General features: G+C 41.0%; 1 protein-coding gene across 9 annotated transcripts in view; it reads left to right on the top strand.

Moving 5' to 3' along the window:
* Window positions 1–20,394, top strand: part of CFAP20DC (CFAP20 domain containing) — a 219,110-nt gene that overhangs the window by 104,431 nt on the left and 94,285 nt on the right. For 7 of the 9 annotated variants that reach the window (XM_025186465.2, XM_075938433.1, XM_075938430.1 and 4 more), the window contains 2 exons: window positions 14,994–15,133; window positions 16,730–16,910. In XM_025186465.2, the coding sequence (XP_025042250.1) occupies window positions 14,994–15,133; window positions 16,730–16,910 (321 nt within the window). The remainder of the gene's footprint in view (window positions 1–14,993; window positions 15,134–16,729; window positions 16,911–20,394) is intronic. The other 2 variants (XM_075938431.1, XM_075938437.1) reach the window with 1 other exon arrangement.

Below are 20,394 nucleotides of genomic sequence, written 5' to 3'. Positions count from 1 at the left end.
GAATCCATAGAGAATATTGTGGAACTGAAGGGGTTCAGAGAAGGGCAACAAAATGATCAAAGAGCTGCGTTAGCCAGCCTAACTATGAGAGAGGTCAGGATTGAGACCTCCAGCGAGGAGTGGGGCATGGGGGAGAGAGTTCCACAGAGTTCCTCCTACAGAATTCTCTGGCCATCCTCTGAAACATATGGGTTTAACCAGCAGGGATCTGAATTCTGCCAGAGTCAGGGTAGTGGACTAAATGGATCCTTGAATAGTTCCCAGATGGCCGTCCATGTGTTGATATGTTCGTCTCTGCAACATGCAGGGTTGTATATGCAAAATGTTGTATATACAACCTCAGTTACAAGTAGAGCTCAGGCATTTGGAAAACTGACAGATATTTGTATGAAATATGGTGAAGTTTAAAAGAAAGGCACTATGGGTGAAAAATGTTGCAAATTGTGCTGATATTGTCTGGAAGTATAGCTTCGATCACATCATCCTTACTACATAGGTAACTAGGTTTTATGTCAGACCATTTAAAAAACCAATGCTTGACTACGACGTCTGCCTTCCCTTAGAAATCCTGGGTGAAATCCTGGCCTGTTCAAGTCAATTGAAGTCTTGCTGTCAGGAATTTCACCCCAGGTCCTTTAATATCTTGCTACAAAAGAATGGCTCCTCCTTTTGAACAATTCTGTAATGTTAAAAGATCTCCATTAAAGAATAGCAACAAAATGTGAGAACATTAATTTAAAGTTGTGTGTTGGTAATCTCATGCCTAATATGAAAAATGGTTAATAAACAAAAAATAGTAGGACTGTTTTAAAATATTATTTCAGATAAATACTTAGGATTTTAATTCTTCCTTATTTTTATTTCATTCTTCATATAACAGTTTTTTCTAGTTTAGTGTCACAAGACACTTAATTATATGTTTGAATAAAAATTCCACTATACACCCTAGAATTTTAAGTGAATTTTTGTTTTAAAGTTCAGGGATACCATGATGCCTTTCCATAAAGGGCACTTGGAGAATTCTTAACTGCGCTATTTAATTTTTTTATACCTGAACTAAAAATTATTGATAGAAATTCTACTTTAACCTGTCTATTGATAAACAGGTATGCATCACTAGGTGTCTTAGCAAAGACGTGAACATGGAATTCTCTTTGAATAATATCTTCCATTCATTTAATAAACACATAGACACTTTTTTAGCGGCATGCAAAATATAGGTGCACGCATGTTCTGGTAGTCACCTTTTAGGCCCAGTTCTGTTCCCACTGAAGGCTATAGTAAAACATTGCCTCCTGAGGGAGCAAAAGTAGGTCCATGGAGGTGTACACTTTTATTGCCCAAGAATAAAGACTGATTAGTATACAGGTTTCAAAAACAGATTATTTTTAATGTACTCAATAAATATAAATGAGTATCTTCACTTGAACAACAACCCATATACTTAAATAAATCGTATAGTTTGTTTCCAAAAGCGTGGGCAGCATGAGAAAAATCCGAAAATACTGGTTTGAATATTGCATGGGTCTTTTTTCAGGATTTTTATTTCATTAACAGATTACAGTTTTCCAAAATTAAAAGCATGTTGTGGTTTTCAAGTTGACATGTAGGAGTAATTTTCTTGAATTACAAATAGAGAGGTAACCTGTTTGAGAGCAATTGTATTTTGAATGTTTTCAATTAAATTAATAAAACCAGCATGTATCAGTAAATCATTGTGTCTAATTTAACTAAAAATTTACACTGTTAATTCCTTCAATTCCCAACCCACATTAAGTAATGACTGTTTGTCAATGTAGGACTGTAGGAAGTAATTTTTTTTTCATTAATGGGACCTCAGTTTAATTGAATCTAGAATCAAGTCTGGTTATTTAAATTGGGTAGCTCAACTAACTAATGACAAGATGTAGTGGTCCACTAAGCACAGATCAAAACCAGCAATTTACTTAAAAATTAGTACTCTGTTTGCCTGCGTGATTTCATTTCCTTAACACCTACACTGTGTGTGGGGGGGAGGTTCTTTCTTTCTTTGTTTTAAGGAAGGGCAGACATGTTTCTTTTTGACAGCTTTCTGACTGTAAGAGTACGGAAAATATATGTACCCAGAATAAGAATTTGTATAAAAAATAATGTTACTCTTAATGTTTTCTGGCTCTACCTTGTCATATTACTGCATATGGCCCAGCTAATTTAAAATAAGAGTTTTTCATTTTGCATGCAGAGCACAAATATTGTAGACAAACCGTTCCAGTTCTACTTTTTCTTCCTTTTACAGTAAATGATTTACAGGTTGCTTAGCAGTTAAAGGTAGACCGCAGCTACATTTCCACTGTATATATGGAAATGCACAGACCGAAGAAAAACATTCCTAATTTATTTTACATTTTATAAATTTGAATGTCAAAAAATTGTAAAAACAAAAATAAGCATAATTTGCTGAAGCTCTGAATTGGTGATTACTGGTGTGAGCAAAGTTGTGCAAACGTGTCTATCCTCGTATTTCTAAAAAGTTTCTGTATGTCTGTATGAAACAAGAAGTGTTCTGGAATATATTATCTAGGCACTTCTTCTAAGAGAAACAAGTAAGTTTTGTTTGCAATAATGTGGTTTGAAACAAAGATGCATGTAGTCTGGCCAGATTCATATATCTTCCAGTAGGAGACCCAATTTTTTTTTCAGTTTTCTTCTCCTTTTTATGAATGTATAAACTTTTAAGTAATCAGATAAGGTACTAAAAGCTTATATCTAAAAAGTAGGATACATTCCTTGGATGTCTAACACAGTGAATTCTACTGAAAATAATGTAGGGCCAGAGTCTAAAACAGAGAAAGAACAAGTTAAAAATGGACAAGTTAGATGTCTTCAAGTCACCAGGGCCTGACAAAATACATCCTAATATACACAAGGAGCTAATGGAGGAGATATCTTAGCCATTAATGATTATTTCAGGAAGATGGGAGATATTTCAGAGGGGTCGAAAAGGACAAATATAATGCTAATCTATAAATAGGGAAATAAGGACTGTCTCAGCCTCCATCCCAGGCTTTATAAAAATTGGTTTATGAATATGCAAAACTTAAAGACGTTTAAACAATATACCCAATGTAACATCAATTTTAGTGTTACAATCTGCTGAATGTGTGTATCCTATTTTTGTGCATGTGTAATTCTTATACGTGAAGTTAGATATTTGAAATGTAAATCTTTTTAAAGTTCTACAAGTGCTAATAAGGCCCGTTAGTGATACTTCAGTACTCAAACCAATGACCTGTGAATGGTTGTGTTTGTACTATAAGCTCAAACTATTGTTGGTCCTAGGAAGACATGTGACCATGCCACCTAGTACTGGAATCCATTTTGAACCTAGTCTTTTTCCATGAGGTCTGGGAGTGTGGAACAAAGGGTTCCTGCCCAGGAGGAAAGTCCATTAAAGCAATGGGAAGCCATCAGTCCTTTGCCTTCAGCTGGCCTTTCAAATTGCTTGACCCATCCTAAGAGGATTCAGAGAACTTAAGAAGCTGCAGATGCAGGCCAGAGTAAAGATCAACTCTGATTTGAAGCTTTTCCCCTGAGATAAGAACAAGCTGTTAGGATATGTGACAGACCACAGCCTGCAAACTGCAAAACTCTTCTAAAAGGCAGCCATATTGGAAGGTGGGTTAATGCTTTCTTGTTTCCAAATTAATCTCACCTGAACACAGCCCAGCAGCCAGGGTAGAAAATAGAGGCCTAATTAGGAAGCAGCTTCCAGCTGGGGTTAATTAAGCACCTGATGCCAATTAAAGCCTCCAGGGTTCCTATAAAAGGATTCCTCCCAGATAGCAAGGGGGGAGTTTTTGGAAGGCACATAGAGGAGAGTTGAGCAAAGCAGAGCAAGGAAATGCTGAACCCCAAGAACTGGCCTGTGATGAGAATGACTCAGTAAGCGGGGATCCTTGCCTCTAGGGAAATCCTAGGGCAACAAAGGGGGCTCTGTGAGTCTTTGAGGCTCTCAAGTAACCACCAAGAAGCACAGAACCCCCAGTGAGCTACCAAGGGACTCTGTGATAGGTAAAACATTGCATGTAATATGTTTCTTAGTGAATTAGAACTAGCTAGCATTTTTTGTTCATTTTAATTTAAAACTTATTTTGGTCTGATTGTTTTCTTTTGCAACCACTTAAATCCTATTTTTTGTATTTAATAAAAACACTTTTGTTTATTACCAAGCCCAGTGTAAATAATTATTACCTGGAGGGGAAGTAACCACTGTGCATATCTCTCTTTTATTGATAAAGGGGATGGGCCACCTCATGAACTTTCTCTGTGCAAAATTTTGACACAAGATAAGATGGATTTGTTTGGGGGTTTGGTCCCTTTTGGGGGTTGGTTTCCTAGATGCTGAGCCCTTAAAGCTGAGCCCTTCCAGAGGTGGACTGGTTCAGCAGCTGTGTTGCTGAGCAAGGGGATCGGTTACCCCAACTCTATGCCTTGGCGGAGGGAGACCAGAACTTCTGAACAGCAGGACAGAGAGATGGGGAGCACTAGAGAGCAGGAAGGTGGGCATAAGTGCCATGATCAGCACACCAGGGAACAACTCCAATGGGATTTATGGGATTCAGCCCATTACAAGGACAAACTGGGGAAGTGCAGACCAGTAAGTTTAATTTCAGTACCAAGAAACATAACGGAACAAATAATTAAGCCATCAGTTTTCAAACACCTGGAATATAATAAGGTGCTAAGTAACAGTCACCGACAAATCAGGTCAAAACAACCTAATAGCTTTCTTGACAGAGTAATAAGCCTTGTGGACAAGGGGGAAGCAGCAGATGTGGTATACAGTGACCTTAGTAAAGCTTTTGTTACTGTCTCACGCGACTGTCTCAAAAACAAACGAGGGAAATACAGCCTAGATGGAGCATAAGATGGGTGCATATACCTGGTTTGAAAATGGTTCCCAGAAAGTGGTCATCAGTGGTTCAGCCACGGTGGAAGGTTATATCAAGTGGTACCCCAGAGAAATCAGTTCTGGGTTCAGTTCTGTTCAATATCTTCATCGGTGATTTAAATAATGGCATAGACAGTTTTTGAATGAGATCACTGTGATGGGATCCCTAGATGCAGCCTGAGACTAGGTAACTGCTATGCCCCTTGAGTCTCCAGCCTGAACTCTCTCTCTCATGCTCTGCAGGCACTGTTATCACTCGGCACCAATGGAAGTGAAGATCCACATCCGGCTAGATTGCATGATTTCTCCCAGAGCCCCTCATGAAATCACACAGAAAGGCACCAGCCAAACTCCCCCCAGCTCTTAGCCTTTTGCCTCAGGAATATAATGTCTTTCACTTTTTAAGACCCTTTTTTTAGCAATGCAAGATCGTTACTTGGTTCACCACTTCAACAAAGGAAAGTGGATACACACCAGCCTTTGCAAACCTGAATACATTTACTAAGCACTTCAGGCAAACTCCATGGTAAAGATAAACAATAAAACAAGTTTATTGGTTACAAAAGATAGATTTTAAGTGATTACAAATGGTAGGCAAAAAGTCAGAGTGGTTACCAAAGGAAAATAAATCATAAGCATGCAGGCAGGCTAAACTTTCACCCTTATCGCACTAGACAGTATTTATATCAAGCAGTGTTCTCACCCCCACTGGATCTTACAGTCCTTGGTTTGTTTCTTAAACCTGAACCAATCTCCTCTGTTGAAATCTCCTGTCTTCTGAGTGTCCTTGTTGCTTGCAGTGTAGGTGGGGGACGAGAAAAGGCAAAGCAGAGAGCCATTGTGTTCTGTTTTATATCTTTAGTACATGGCTACATCTAGACTGGCATGAATTTCCGAAAATGCTTTTAAAAGTTTTCCGTTAAAAGCATTTTCGGAAAAGCGCGTCTAGATTGGCAGGATGCTTTTCCGCAAAAGCACTTTTTGCGGAAAAGCATCCGTGGCCAATCTATACGCGGTTTTCTGCAAAAAAGCCCCGATCACCATTTTCGCAATTGGGGCTTTTTTTCGGAAAACAGAACTATGCTGTTCAGAAAAAGACTTTTGCCCGAACGGGAACAGCATAGTTTTTCCAGAAAATCACTGACGATCTTACATGAGATCGTCAGTGCTTTTCCGGAAATTCAAGTGGCCAGTGTAGACAGTTGGCAAGTTTTTCCGGAAAAGCTGCTGATTTTCCAGAAAAACTTGCCAGTTTAGACACAGCCCATATGTTTGAAGAACTTAAGTCCAAGCATGTCTGGTGGGCATTGCGTCACCAGCTGAAGCAATACCTCAGGCATCTCCTGTGCATGAGTCATTGAATTGCAATTATTTGGCTGGAAAGTGGCTGGTGATGTCTGTTCAGCACCTACCTGGCATTAGTTACCTCCTTTGTCATTGTCTCTGGAGAGCTACTATCTGGGTGCTGCTTCCCAAAGCCCACTGCACGTTTTAGTGACAACCAAACACAATTCTTAATCGTACATTAATGGTGAATTAATGATACACCTGTTTAGATGTATAGGACGGCGGGTTTCAGTAAATTAAAATATCCTTGATGCCTCCCGTGGCATTACAGGGCGCTCCTCTGAGGCATAAAACAACCAACCTGGGAGGGGTTCCAAGTGCTTTTAAGGATAGGAATACATTATCAAAATGATCGGGCCAAGTGGTCCAAAGTAAATAGGATGAAATTCAACAAGGACAAGTGCAAAGTGCTGCACTTAGTAAGGAACAATCAGTTGAATACATACAAAATGGTAATTGACTGCCTAAGGCATATTGTGGAAAGGGATCTGGGTGTCATAGCGGATCACAGGCTAAATATGAGTCATGTAACACTGTTGCCAAAAAAAATCAGATAGTCTGTGATGTATTAGTAGGAGTGTTGTAAGCACATGAGAGGTATTCTTCCTCTCTGTGCCGTGCTGATTTGGAGTATTGTGTCCGGTTCTAGGGGACACATTTCAGGAAAAACTGAACAAACTGGAAGAAGTCTAGAGAAGAGCGACAAAAATGATTAAAAGTCTAGAAAATATGACGTATGAGTGAAGCTTGTAAGAATTGAGTTTGTTTAGTCTGGAGAAGACAAAGAAAGGACATAACAGCCTTCAAGTATTTAAAAGATTGTTACAAGGAGACGGGAGAAAAATTATTTTCCTTAACTTGTGAGGGTAGGTCAAGAAGCAATGTATTAAAAGTGCAGGTTAGGTTAGATATTACCAAAAAACCTTCTTATTAGGGTCGCTAAGCTCTGGAATAAATTGCCTAGGGAGGTTCTGGAATCTTTCTGTTTGGGGAGAAAAAGGCAAATAAATCAGCCTTACTCCTGTAGAGGGAAGCCAGTTATCAAGTTTAGAAAAGAGGAGACTGGGGGGGGGGATTAGAGGTATATAAAATCATGAGTGGTGTGGAGAGGGCGAATAAAGAAAAGTTATTTATTTGTTCCCATAATAGAAGAACTAAAGGACACCAAATGAAGTTAATGGGTAGCAAGTTTAAAACTAATAAAAGAAAGTTCTTCACACAGCATGTCGTCAACCTGAGGAACTCCTTGCCAGAGGAGGCTGAGAAGGCTAAGACTATAACAGAGTTTAAAGAGAAGCTAGATAATTTCATGGAGGTTTGGTCCATAAAAGGCTAATATCCAGGGGATAGAAATGGTGTCCTTGGCCTTTGTTTGTCAGAGGCTGGAGAGGGATGGCAGGAGACAAATCGCTTGATCATTGTCTTCGGTCCACCCTCTCTGGGGCAGCTGGTGCTGGCCACTGTCGGCAGACAGGCTATTGGGCTAGATGGACTTTTGTTCTGACCCAGTACGGCCGTTCTTATATTCTTACATTCAAGTATTGCTGGCCAAACAGAAATTTTTAACATGGAACATTAGGGATACTCTTCCCAACTGGAGGCAGAGAGGCACTGAAAAACATCATAAAAGAAGGTGTCTTATAGCTAAGGTTCCCACCATCCAGGGAGGATGCCTCTTGCCAGTCATGCAGGGTGAGAACTGCACTCGCGCATACTCAGGAAGAACTTTTGGTTCTTAACCTATGCTTGATGTGGTGTTCTCCAAGATGTGGTCAGTGTGGCTGTGTCAACCCGCCCTCCATCCCTGCTCTTTGGAGTTTTAAGTGTTGTGGGACTACCCTTGTATGGGCACGCAGGGTGTGTGTCTGGCCATGATGAATGGCACTGTGAAAATTATCCCCTCTTGAATGCATGAAGCACATGCATGCTTAGATTGGGATGCACAAGAGTTACAGTTACTGTAACCATGCTTTTCCACTGTTTTGCTTAAAATACTCTAGAGATAACTTGTCCAGATGTTGACCAAGAGAGCAATATATGGAGTGAACATTGCCTCGGTGATGTAATCCAGAATTTGATGGTATTGTATGTCACCCCGGAGTGGGAAAATACTGCAGTCAGCCAGCTTTTATGTTCACTCATTGCTTGCTGATAAACAAAACCCCACTTAGCATAGCTAGGAATAATTTTAGTCCTGAGAGGAAAGGCCAGAGTGCTGCATATTTGCCATTCTGCTAATCCAAATGGACAACTGGAACAGGGAGCTTGTGAAAATACAGGAAATGCTTGGGCAGTTGATCTTCTTTTTAGATGCTTCTGACCTACACGTTTTATTGTTATGACTAAAAATAGTTTGCAGCAAATAGGAGAATCAGTGATCCGTTAGGGTGATCCGCTAGGACTCATCGAGAATTAAATGCTTTATTTAAAGTTGCTATAAATGATTTTTGGGGAAAAATATGCTGTGGGGCATTCTAAGGACGTTTTTCTTTGGGCAATGAGCTGGCACTTAACTTCCCCAGCAACTAGATGGAAAGAGGAGCCCCAGAAGGCTGTCTGTTCCTTCCTTAGAACCATTTTAAACTTATACAAGTTTAGCAAAGCCTACCACAACTCTGTGTGTGTGTGTGTGTGTGTGTGTGTGTGTGTGTGTGTGTGTGTGTGTGTGTGTGTGTGTGTGTGTGTGTGTGTGCTTGAGAGCTAATAAAAAAAGTAGTTTAGATAAAAGCACTCTTCTTTATGACAATCATTTATCAGGTGGAAGAACAGTGTCCCCATTGGCTTATTCCTGACACTACCCAGAGAGAAACAACCACCGCTTTGGATTCTAAAAACCCTGGGTAACATTAGAGCTTAATATTTAGGGGAAAGGGAAATGGTATCATATTCAGCAATGGGAATTTTAAATAGTCTCTTGATGTAATGGCTCCATAGCTATGACAGTGACAGAGATCAGATGAAATCATCATGTTAGGCCATTGCAGTACTTTGGCTAACTTTGTAACAAAGAAGCTTCAGGGGATAGCCAAGTTAGTCTGTGCAGGTAAACTGAAAAAACACCAAATGGTCTGGTAGCACTTTAGAGACTAACAAAAATGTAGAATAATGGTATCGTGACCTATGAAGCCAGGCTTCATGAACTGTGCTTGTTTAGTTTGGAAAAAAGAAGATTAAGGGGGGACATGATAGCGGTTTTCAAATATCTAAAAGGGTGTCACAAGGAGGAAGGAGAAAATTTGTTCCTCTTGGTTTCTGAGGACAGGACAAGGAGTAATGGGCTTAAAGTGCAGCAGGGGAGGTTTAGATTGGACATTAGGAAAAAATTCCTAACTGTCAGGGTGGTCAAACATTGGAATAAATTGCCAAGGGAAGTGGTGGAATCTCCCTTTCTGGAGATATTTAAGAACAGGTTAGATAGACATCTGTCAGGGATGGTGTAGACGGAGCTTGGTCCTGCCTTGAGGGCAGGGGGCTGGACTCGATGACCTCTCGAGGTCCCTTCCAGTCCTATTATTCTATGATTCTATGATCGTGGGGGGCTGTGCCCATGAAAGCTCATGATGTCATCTACATGTTTTGTTAATCTGTAAAGTGCTCCCTGACTATTTTTTGTAACAGAGAGAGACTTTGATAGTCCCGGTATTTGTTACTGGATTGTTTTTAGACCATTATATTTTGTTTAATTTCACTTCTTTGGGGATATCCCGCTTATGCTAAAAAAACATCACAGTGCCTTGAGGAACTGTGGAATTGGCCAGTGCGGTCCTGCCAGCTCCAGGGGTTTTTTGGCTGTGTGAGGTGATCATAAGGTCCCAACAACACTGCTTTCATAGGAAGATCAGGTGTGGCATGCATGCTGAGACACTGAAACATCTTCTGGCTGTCCTCTGCAGGACAGCAGTTCAGGTAAGACCTTCTTGGGAATTTCCTGACCCCACCATATCTGAAATTGGCTTGTATCTGAAATTAAAGGGGAAAAGATCAAGTAGGATATGCTCATTTGGGATCTTCCACAACGGAGCCATGTAAAGTAGTTTACCCAACATAGTCAATGAAGCAGGGATTTAAATAATCCCCGCTTCATTAAAATAAAAATGGCCGCCACACTGTCCGGACAATCACCTCATCCAGCACCGCGCCACAGTCTACACGCAGATTGGTCAACAAGGGAAGCCTTTGTCAACTGCTCCCTTATGCCTTGTGAAACAAGGTTTACAGGAGCGGTTGACAAAGGCTTCCCTTGTCGACCAATCTGCGTCTAGACTGCCACGCTGTGCCGGATCAGTTGATTGTTGGCACAGCGCGGTGGCCATTTTTATTTTAATGAAGTGGAGATTATTTAAATCCTCGCTTCATTGACTATGTCGGGTAAACTACTTACGGAGCCATGTAATCTAGACATACCCCCAGTGTTCAAGCTACTCTTAGTATCCAGGTCAGTTTAGTATACTTTCCTGGTATTGGAACAAAACACAAGCCTGTGCTGTTCAGGCATGCTCTTGAGAATGTAAGAGAAAGGATGCTGTTACAATTGCTTTATAAAAGGACTCGCTTTTATTTTAACCAAGGCTTATGCTGTTTTGTTTGTTCACGATACTCCTCTATCACCTGCACTTATTTTGTGTCTGCCAGATGGTTTCACAATTTCTTGACCTTTTGCTCTGTGGTGAATCAGCTCTCAGTCAATGAGGATTCCTTCCTACTCTCCCGAACTTAATGGGAGTTTTCTTATTTATTGTGTCCGGAGTAGGATTGGGCCCTTAATAGTTTTACTCCTGTAAATTGTTTTGGGATTTTTCTAACATCTTTTCCTATGCATGTGTCTTTATTTGAAAACCAGAGTAGTAATCACAGACATAGTATCTGTCATATTTTTCCCTGAGAAACAGTGAAGCCAAAGTTCTGGTGAAAAGTTTCTTACTAATTATTAGATAGCAGCGAAAAGCCTAGAGTCTGAGCTCTCCATGACAATAGATGAAAAATCAGCACCTTTTTGGTCAGGCTTTGGATGAGGGGGATGTAAAAATTAAATGACTAAAATAATGAGAATGATGTATCGAGAGAAAAATGAATGTTTATTTTAAAAAGGACAATTAGATGATGAGCCCTCAGGTTTTCCTATCTAACTACAAAGGCAGATAGCCCTTGGTAACGTAGTAAAATAATTAATGGTAACATCTCTGACCTATGCAAAGTTTTGGGTTTCGCTAACTAGAGAAAATGAAATGCCTTGAGCTGCAGATTTAATCTAATCTTTGTTTTTAACCTTGTACTATGAATATAATATGAGTTCTTCCAGACATTCCTTTCAAAGTTCGAAAACCAGACTCTCCTGCAAATGGAGGCTTTGATAAGTCTAAGCTTCAGTTTCATTAGCAACTTTTGCTTTTATCCAGTAAACTTTGGTTTGGTTTGTTTTACTAATCAAAAGCTCAGATTATTTTTTGGTCATGTCTTCTTTTATCTGCACATATTTGTTCGTTGTCGCAGATGACTGGTATGTGTTGATTTAGGCAGTTAATTGCAGTCAATTAATATGAACATAAACAGAGAATTTTCATGTTAATCAGCTTTTATAATTGGTGCGTGGGCAAAAGGCATCCCAAAGTAGTCAGCAAATTATAGAAATTGACAGTAAACTGAACGGGTCATCTAATATTTTGAGATGGCAGCTGTTAGCAGCAACTGAATGTCACTTCAGGAAGAAGAGAACAAGGAGCTCTTGCCATACAGGAGCTTCTTTTGTTCTGAGCAATACTAGGAAATGATTCAAGTGACTAGTAAATATGTGGACTAGTTGAAATTTTCTAGCTGAAAATTAAAAATTAAAGTAATTTGAATTTAAATGTAACCTGTTTGTTTATTGTAAAAAGTATAAAAGAGACTCTCAGACAGATGTATTGGCATTATTTTATCGTGTTATAGAAAGATCACGTCTCAAAAAAGAAATGCAGTGTCAACTTAGCCTGTGCTAAAAAGGAAGAGGGGCGAATGCTCTGTCTCTTTTCCTTAAGACCACATGTTATGGTAACGTTTTCTTTCTGAGCTGCAATATCTTATTGCTAAGACATCCGAGACTTTTAACAGTGAAATGAGAATAATGAAATAAGAATCGTTGGGAAATCTTTTTGTAAAAGGCCTTACCTCCAATTATTGTTCTCTAAAGATGAGCTATTGTCTACTTACCCATCCTTCTCCACAAGACAGTTTCAGCAAAAATCTCCATTGATTTTTGTGGTTGGGATTGGTTTGTTTTTTGCCCAGCTATGAAACCAGTTGACATTTTGAAGTTTTTGAAAAAAAAAATTGAGAGAAGCTTCTTCAAATGTTTGCGAGAAAAATAGAGTAAAAAATAGTGCTGGAAAATTACCTGTGTATGAAAGTATTTGAAAATGTGGCGGCTCAGTATTAGGGTAACCAGATGTGCTGTTTTTAAAGGGACAGTCCCATATTTAAGCCTTCCTGCAGGTGTCCCTACTTTGTGTTAAAAATGAGGAAATTATCCTTATTTTCTCTCTCTCCCCTCCCATCAGAGCTGGTGGTCAGATCCTTGCTCACCAGCCACCCTGCCATCAGCGTGGTGAGTGTTGTGGGTCCGTTGGCTAATGATGGGGATATGGGCACAAGGCTGGAGGTTGGGCAAACTGCAGAGTGCAGGTCTGGCCACTCCCCCTTGTGCTTTTTCAGTGCAGTTCCTGCTGCACGCCAGCTCTTGGCCAGCAGGCCCCCTCATCTCCTCCTTTTCCAGCCAGCACTGGCTGCTCGCTGTGGTGGCTGGTGGGTGCTGGCAGGTGGTGGCCTGTTTCATGTTGCCTCTGTTGCCCACCCATCGTCCTTTTATATGCTCCCTCTTTCAGTGTTCAGTGTCCTCTCCCAGCTGTGCCTCCCAACTGCGCTGCTGCTCCATATCCCCCTAGGCGAGGCACATCCCTGGTGCAGAATGAATCCTGGGTACTTCCTACCCACGCAGTAACTGGGGGGCAAGAGGTGGTTGGGTTATGTTGGTGGCCAACAGCAGGTTGGAGCTGTGAGCTGCCTTTCTAGGGGCAGGAAGGGACAAACCAGAGGGGAGCGGGAGGATGGGAAGGGGGAAGAGATGTCCTCTGCCAAGATATGGGCCAAGTCATCCCTACCCCTTGCAGCTGGAAGCCCTTCCTTCCTACACAGGGCCAAAAGGCGGGTGCTAGCCACTAATAGTGTCTGCGTGTCCAGTTATGCCAGACAAATAATAAGATAAGAAAAATTGTTATAGGGTCAAAGTTACCACATTTTGGGGCACCTGGAAGTTCTTCTACCTTTTCTGATCCCTTGGTCTGGTCCTTTCTGGTCTGATATTTTCCAGTTTGGTTACGTCTAGACTACATGGGTCTGTCGACGGAGCCATGTAAAATAGTTTATTCGGCATAGTCAAAGAAGCGGGGATTTAAATAATCCCTGCTTCATTAAAATAAAAATGGCCACCGCGCTGTGCTGAAGATCAGCTGATACAGCACAGCATGGCAGTGTAGACGCGGCGCCATCAACAAAGGAGGCCTTTGTCGACCACTCCGGTATGCCTCATGAAGAAGGTATAGCCTTCTTTGACTATGCCGAATACACTATTTTACATGGCTCTGTCGACGGAGCCAAGTAGTCTAGACGTAGCCTTTGGGTCCATGTTCCCTGTACACTTTTTATATTACAGATTATATAGTCTTTATCCAATAGACTTTTAGCACATCAACCCTTTTGATTTTAGGTAATCCAGACATTTCATGTGTACAAACCTCGCTTACCCAAATTCTTTATTTTTCCTCTTGGTTTTGCCATTTCTTGGTCATGCTGTTTTTGTGTCACCTTACCCTCTGTTTTCCCAGGAAAAAAAAGGGGAAGGTAATTTATTATTATATAATATGTATTCCTGCTTCTGTCTTCCATCACAACATGTGATCTTCATCTAATAGCAATAGCATTTTAAGCATATTAACCAGTCTGTGTAAAGGGTGAATTGACAAAGCCACACTTATGCCAACTAGGACTTGGCCTCAGTGTTACCTCATCAGAACTCATTCACTATGCATAATTAATTATAAATCATTAAAAATATAGCTATCAAAGCTCTTAATCTTGCTATTAACAATTCTTCTATGTCAGTGGCATAAGTCAATACATGTGTATTATCTTCCCTTAATTATTAGAAAGAGGAGGAGTTATGGGGAAAAGTGATGATCTTTTATTGTCAACATTGCTTATCATCTTTAAACATGGCCTTTTCTTTCAAAGTCCAGGATTTGCTATTGAATTCCTTTTAATGATATCCCAGCACTCCCCAGTGATTTTAGTACTTGCAGGAAACTGTAACTCCCCCATTGAGCCAGAATATAATGCCTCACCCATTAAGGTACATAAAACATGTATAATGATGATATAATAGTTTCTGACTATTCCATGTGTTTATAGTATCTTTTGCATTGGGCACACTATCAAATGGAAAAGAAAGAAGATACATGTGTGTGTTGTCAGCAATATGCCTGTTGTAGTATTAGCAAGAAACTTAATTATTTTTGGAAGCGTGATTTTTCCTGTATGATTTATGAAATAATTATTTAAATGAATAGAATAACAAGAATGAAGAAATGAGAATTTGCTACTGTGTCATATACTGTAATATATCATGCTTATAAATATGCTCGGTCTAAGAATCGTGTTTGAAAAGGTGTCTTTTTTGTTTTTTAAGTAGACCAGTTAATTAACAGAGGACAAGGCAGTACACATAACAATAAAAATCAAGATGTGTCTCACATTGCATTTGGATCCAAGGTCCTTGGACCACCTCCACCTTCTGGGAGAAGATTCAATGCAAGGACATCTGGAGAGGTAGGAGGAAGCGTTAAAGTATCAAAACCAGTTCCACTTCCCTGATAGGAGCAACTTCAGTTATCTCTTGGGAGCCAAACTCCAGCTTGTTTGACTGCAACAGTAGAACTGTAGTTTTGCAAGAAGGTTTTCTTCAGAATTCAGTTCTTATGTCTTGAGAAAATTTCTTTATTTTCAAAGTGCTGATTTTGTTTTTGTAACTAAAAGTCAGAATGAAGCAGACATGGAGCCCCGCAGCCCCACAGGGGCCATGGTTTGCCTTTCCTGGCCAATGGGAGTGTCGGGAAGTGCCACAGCCTCAGGGATGTGCTGGCCACCACTGGGAGCTGCAGGGGGCCAGGCCTGTGGATGGTCAACACAAGCAAAATGTCTCGCAGCTCACCAGAAGCTTACCCCGACGGGCTGCGAGCCAAAGCTCCCTAGCACCTGCCCTAGTCATAGCAGAATGCCTTCAGCAAGGGAGGCTGAGAGAAACTAGCTCCTCCGGAGAAGAGCAGTGGTTCTTGTGATGGGAAAGGGATTAAAAAGTATGGTTCTAAGTCTGTTTAATAAATTATAAGATGCCTCAATTGGTTCCATATAAAAACAGTGTGTTCGCAATGTGAATGATCAATAAGTTGCAGGACCCCATCACACATTAAACGCATTCTAAGGGATCACCCGTGCTCCTATAACCTCAAAAAATGACACTGGCCTCTGCTCAATAATAGCCTCCTATTTGTAGCTTTTCACAACAGAGAATGCCCTGGTGGCAGTCCCACAAGTCATGTCACCTCATTCCTTTTACAGTTTCTCTCCTATCACGGCGTGCCCCTGGGCTTCTCACCACCATAAGAGGGAGTCAGCATCTCCCTGTCCCTACAGTACCTGCCCAGCAACTCAGGATGTAATCCGGCACATGCCTTTCATCTTCCATCGCCTCCATTTCTTCCCTCTCCTATTAATTTTTCTTTGCCTTTCCCAACACACAGTTCTCGCTCATCTGCAGTGTCTGAACCTTTGCTGAAAAAGTATCTAGCAGTTGCTTTGGTCACGGTCTGTCATTAACCCAGATGCCAACACCATCGAGATCCCAGGTTTTTTCAGAAACTCACTTTGCTCAGCAGAATCCTAAAATGTGTTTACAAGAGGTTTCAAACTTGGGTCGTGGATCTGCCAGGGAAAGCACCGGGTGGGCCCATGGCGCTTTGTTAGGACACTGCGTTGTGCAGCTTCCCGTGGCTGGACATGGCAAACCAGGCCCTATGGGAGCGGGCGGAGCTTTAGAGGAAACAGAGTCACGTGCCCACCAGGGCTTTCCCTGGCTGGTCTGCCACCCAGGTTTGAAACCCCCTACCCTAGAGAGTACTGGGTGGAGCTCAGGATTTTGAAGGTGTCAGGCATTGGGCTAACAGTGAGAAAGTCGCCCCAAACAAGGAAGAGGTGCCATGATTTTTTTCCTACAAAGTTAATGTTAAAAAAAAAAAAAAAAAAAAAAAAGGAATGAGGAAAATCGATTATAAAAAATAAATGTAATCCAGAATCTGTTTTAGTGTAGTTTGGAGACTGATTGTAAAACTGTTACATCCCCTTTCATTCAGTATTTGTTTTCTTAAGATAATAAAGTCTTTGGGTAGCCGAAATAGCAGATCATGCCAACAGCTGACATTAGAAAAAGGAAGCGAGTCGATACGAGATACCAAGAAGTCTGAACCATCTCCCTCACCATTCTGTGAGCCTTTTGATCAAGGAGACAAAGAAAATATTCACCAAACAAATCCAATTACAAGTCACAATGGTAAGACACTAAAGTGAACTGTATGTGATGACTGATTTATTGCAGTAATATCAAACAGCTTGTGTAAAGCCATGTTTCAGCTACAGAAGCTTTCACATGCCTCTCACTTAAATGTGAGCCTCTTCATCGCTTGAGTTTAGTAATGTTTTTGTGAAGTTTGCTAATTATTGAAGACACTTGTGGGAGACAATGTTTGTTCCTTCCCAAACTCTCCTGTCTTCCTATTTGATAATCCCATGACTGAAATCATAATGGTGAGGATGATATTATAGGCAGAGCTGGTCATTTTAAGAATGCTTGACACTTTCCCATTATAAACCCCGTTATTTTCCGTTGCATGCAACTTTGCCAGACTTTAATAATCTCAGCTAAAGATTTCCAGGTTTGCTGTAGGCGGAATTATTTTTAAAAGTTTCAGCGAAGATAGTTCTGCCATTTCTTAAAAAGTTAGGGCCAACTAGGATGCTTCACCAGTGTTAACAGTGTTTCTAGCCATCTATGTGAAGAGTTCCAATGCCTCCATGCTTTGAGGGGGATACCTGTGGGGGCAGTGAGATACGTTTGTTGTCTTCAGGAAAAGTTATCCCTATGTGGCCAGAGTACAAGAGGCTGGCTGAGCTTCCTCCTAATTCTAAGAAAATCCCTATCTGACTCCAGATAGCCCACAAGCAAAGCAACAGCTGCACCACATTGTTTGATCAAGAAAAAAGTATGTTGTGCTGGGATCCAGGAGGCCTTGAATTCTAGCCTAAGCTCTTCCGCTGACTTACTAATGATTGTGTTCACTTCATAGCCTTCATTACTGAGCAATACTTCATACCGCCTGTCTTAGAAAAAAGCAGGTATAATAATGTACATGCACACATGGCGTGACTGAGCATTTACACAAGTTCTCTAAAACAGCTGGAACTAGGAGCAAATCTCTAATATAGAAAACCCAAGTCTCACCCACTTAGGAATGCTACATTTCAGAAGGAATCTGCATGTTTGGCTGTACTGCTTATAACCACTAGCTGACAAATGCTGCCTTCAAGAATAAGAACCTAGTAATCCTGACTTCCTGCACTCTTCTGTTGACTAGCTACTAGTTAAGTAAACCACTGGAAAAAGACGTACAGTGTATCTTCTCTTTCCCAGAGAACACAGTATCCTGCTGCTACTTAACTGTATACTATTGGTGCAAAAGTACCCTACTTAATTTAGTGTGTTCCAGGGGGACAGTGAATGAGGCAGAGGTTTGCAGAAAGAGAGAGAACACTCTCCTGTGTTTGTAACAGACGGAGACTCGGAAAAGCTCAGTTCTGTTCCTGACTCTTCCTCAAACCGCCTACGTTATGCTCGGCAAGAGTAATGCAAGTTTTTGGATTCTGTGCAGGTGAAATCTTATGGCCCCTGATGAATAGGATGTCAGACTAGTTGATTCAGTGGTACCTTCTGATGTTACACTCTGTGAATATATGATGTGTGTGCAAGGTGGATGAATAAATAATTCACAACCACCTTTAATTCTGGCAATTCCTAACTCAGGTGTTTGACTTTGCAGCCTTATTGTGCTTTTAGCGAAGCTCTTGTGCATGTAACTGTATTCATTTCTTCAGCAACAAATCCAGCCTCCGAGTCTGTGTTGTGGAGAGTATAATGTTGTGAAATCACAAATATCAAAAGGTTAGAAATAGCTAAGAGCTTATCTTCACAGTAAATTACTGCTCAGCAAGCCAGGGCGTTACTCTGTTGTGCCACTTGTGCTGCGTGGACCCTGTTACATCGCTCTGGGACTTGTGCTATGCCATAGCAAAGATTATTGCACATTATTGCACATCATGCTAGCACGTTGCAGATTCATATCAGAGCTTGCTGCACGGGAACTTGCCAGTAGTCAAGCGCCAAGGAAACTGGTCACTATGTAAATAGACTCCATTGTTAAAGCAGTTTGAAAGACTCATCCAAGACATGATCCCACACCATTGATGTCAATGAGAGCTTTGCAGCTGTGATGGATTCCAGCCCCCGTGGTGCTGGGTCCCCAGTATCCTGTCATGTTGAGTCTGACACGCTAGTCTGCTGCAGCACAGACACAGGGTCTGGGCCATGCCCCCAAAGCTTCAGAACTTAACTGAAAACAGCCCAGCAAGACACCTGTCTCCAGCAGTCAGATACCCAGCCCCTCTAGAGGCCAACGCCCCAGATAAATCCATCTCATGCTGTATAGAGATCTACACGGCACAATCTCCTGAAATTCACCCTCTTTTTCATTGTAAAGAGAGAGGTGTACAGACTCCTCGCCCCCCTCCCAGTAGCAATTCCTTACACTGGGTGGGTTAATAAGCAAAAGTCATTTTATGAAGTATAAAAGGTAGGATTTAAGTGGTCATAAAAGATAGCACACAGAACAGTGTTGGTTACTAAACAGAATAAAACAACACACAAGCTAAGCTTAATACAGTACAAAACTGGGTGTGTATGATATCTTACCCTCAAAGTTTTTCTAATAAGCGTCTTTCAGATTAGAAAGCCTTCCAGCTTGGTCCAAATCTTTCCCCGGTTCAGTCTTAGCTGAACTGCAGTCATCTTGGGTGGGGTAGCCAAGGAGAGCGGACAACCAAGTTTACCTCACTCCCCACTCTTAAATAGGTTTTGCAAAAGCCAGGAATCCTTTGTGTGGAGTCTCAATTTTCCCTTTGCTCTTGTGGGAAAAATACAACATCCACAATTCAAAGGGGTAACAAAATACATGACTATGCAGCACTTTAAAGACTAACAAGATGGTTTATTAGGTGATGAGCTTTCGTAGGCCAGACTCGCTTCCTCAGATCAAACTGTGGAAGAAAATTGTAATGACCATATATACCAAAGGGATACAATCAAAAAAAGTGAACACACATAAAAAGGACAAATCCTGCTGTAAAAGTGCCAATGCCTGAGATGATAGGGCATCCAGGATTTCCAGGCTTATGGATCTGGGTAGGAGATAGAATACCCATGGTCAAGGCTCTAGAGGTGTGTCCTTGTAGATCTGTTCCTGTGTTATTCAGGGAATTTCTTGGGTATGGAGTGCAGTTTCTTTTGGTACTGCTCAATGGGATCCATGGATAGTGACCGGTAGAATGTGGTGGGTGACACAGCCATGTGTCTTGGTAAGATCCACCATAGCCTGGTCCTCCCAGGCTACTGACCACTATTGCAGATCATTGTCCTGAGTACTAGGCCATCAAGTACTTAAAGTGTTACTGATGTCCCTCACATAGCATGACTACATTAATAACAAAGGTTTACACCTCCTATTTCTGATACGTGTATACAAAAATTCAGAAATTAGAACCTTTCCAGTGATATCTCACATGAAGGATCTCTCATAAAGCATATTCCAGCTATGAACATAAGAACAACCATACTAGGTCAAACCAACGGTCCATCTAGCTCAGTGGCCAGTATATCATATTCATAAGCGTATTCCCATCAAGAATATGGAATGGCCCATTGCAGC

Source organism: Pelodiscus sinensis, chromosome 11 (assembly GCF_049634645.1).
Source record: "Pelodiscus sinensis isolate JC-2024 chromosome 11, ASM4963464v1, whole genome shotgun sequence".
Lineage (NCBI taxonomy): Eukaryota > Metazoa > Chordata > Testudines > Trionychidae > Pelodiscus > Pelodiscus sinensis.
Note: the sequence above shows the minus strand (reverse complement) of the source record. Positions and strands in the feature narration are given on the sequence as shown.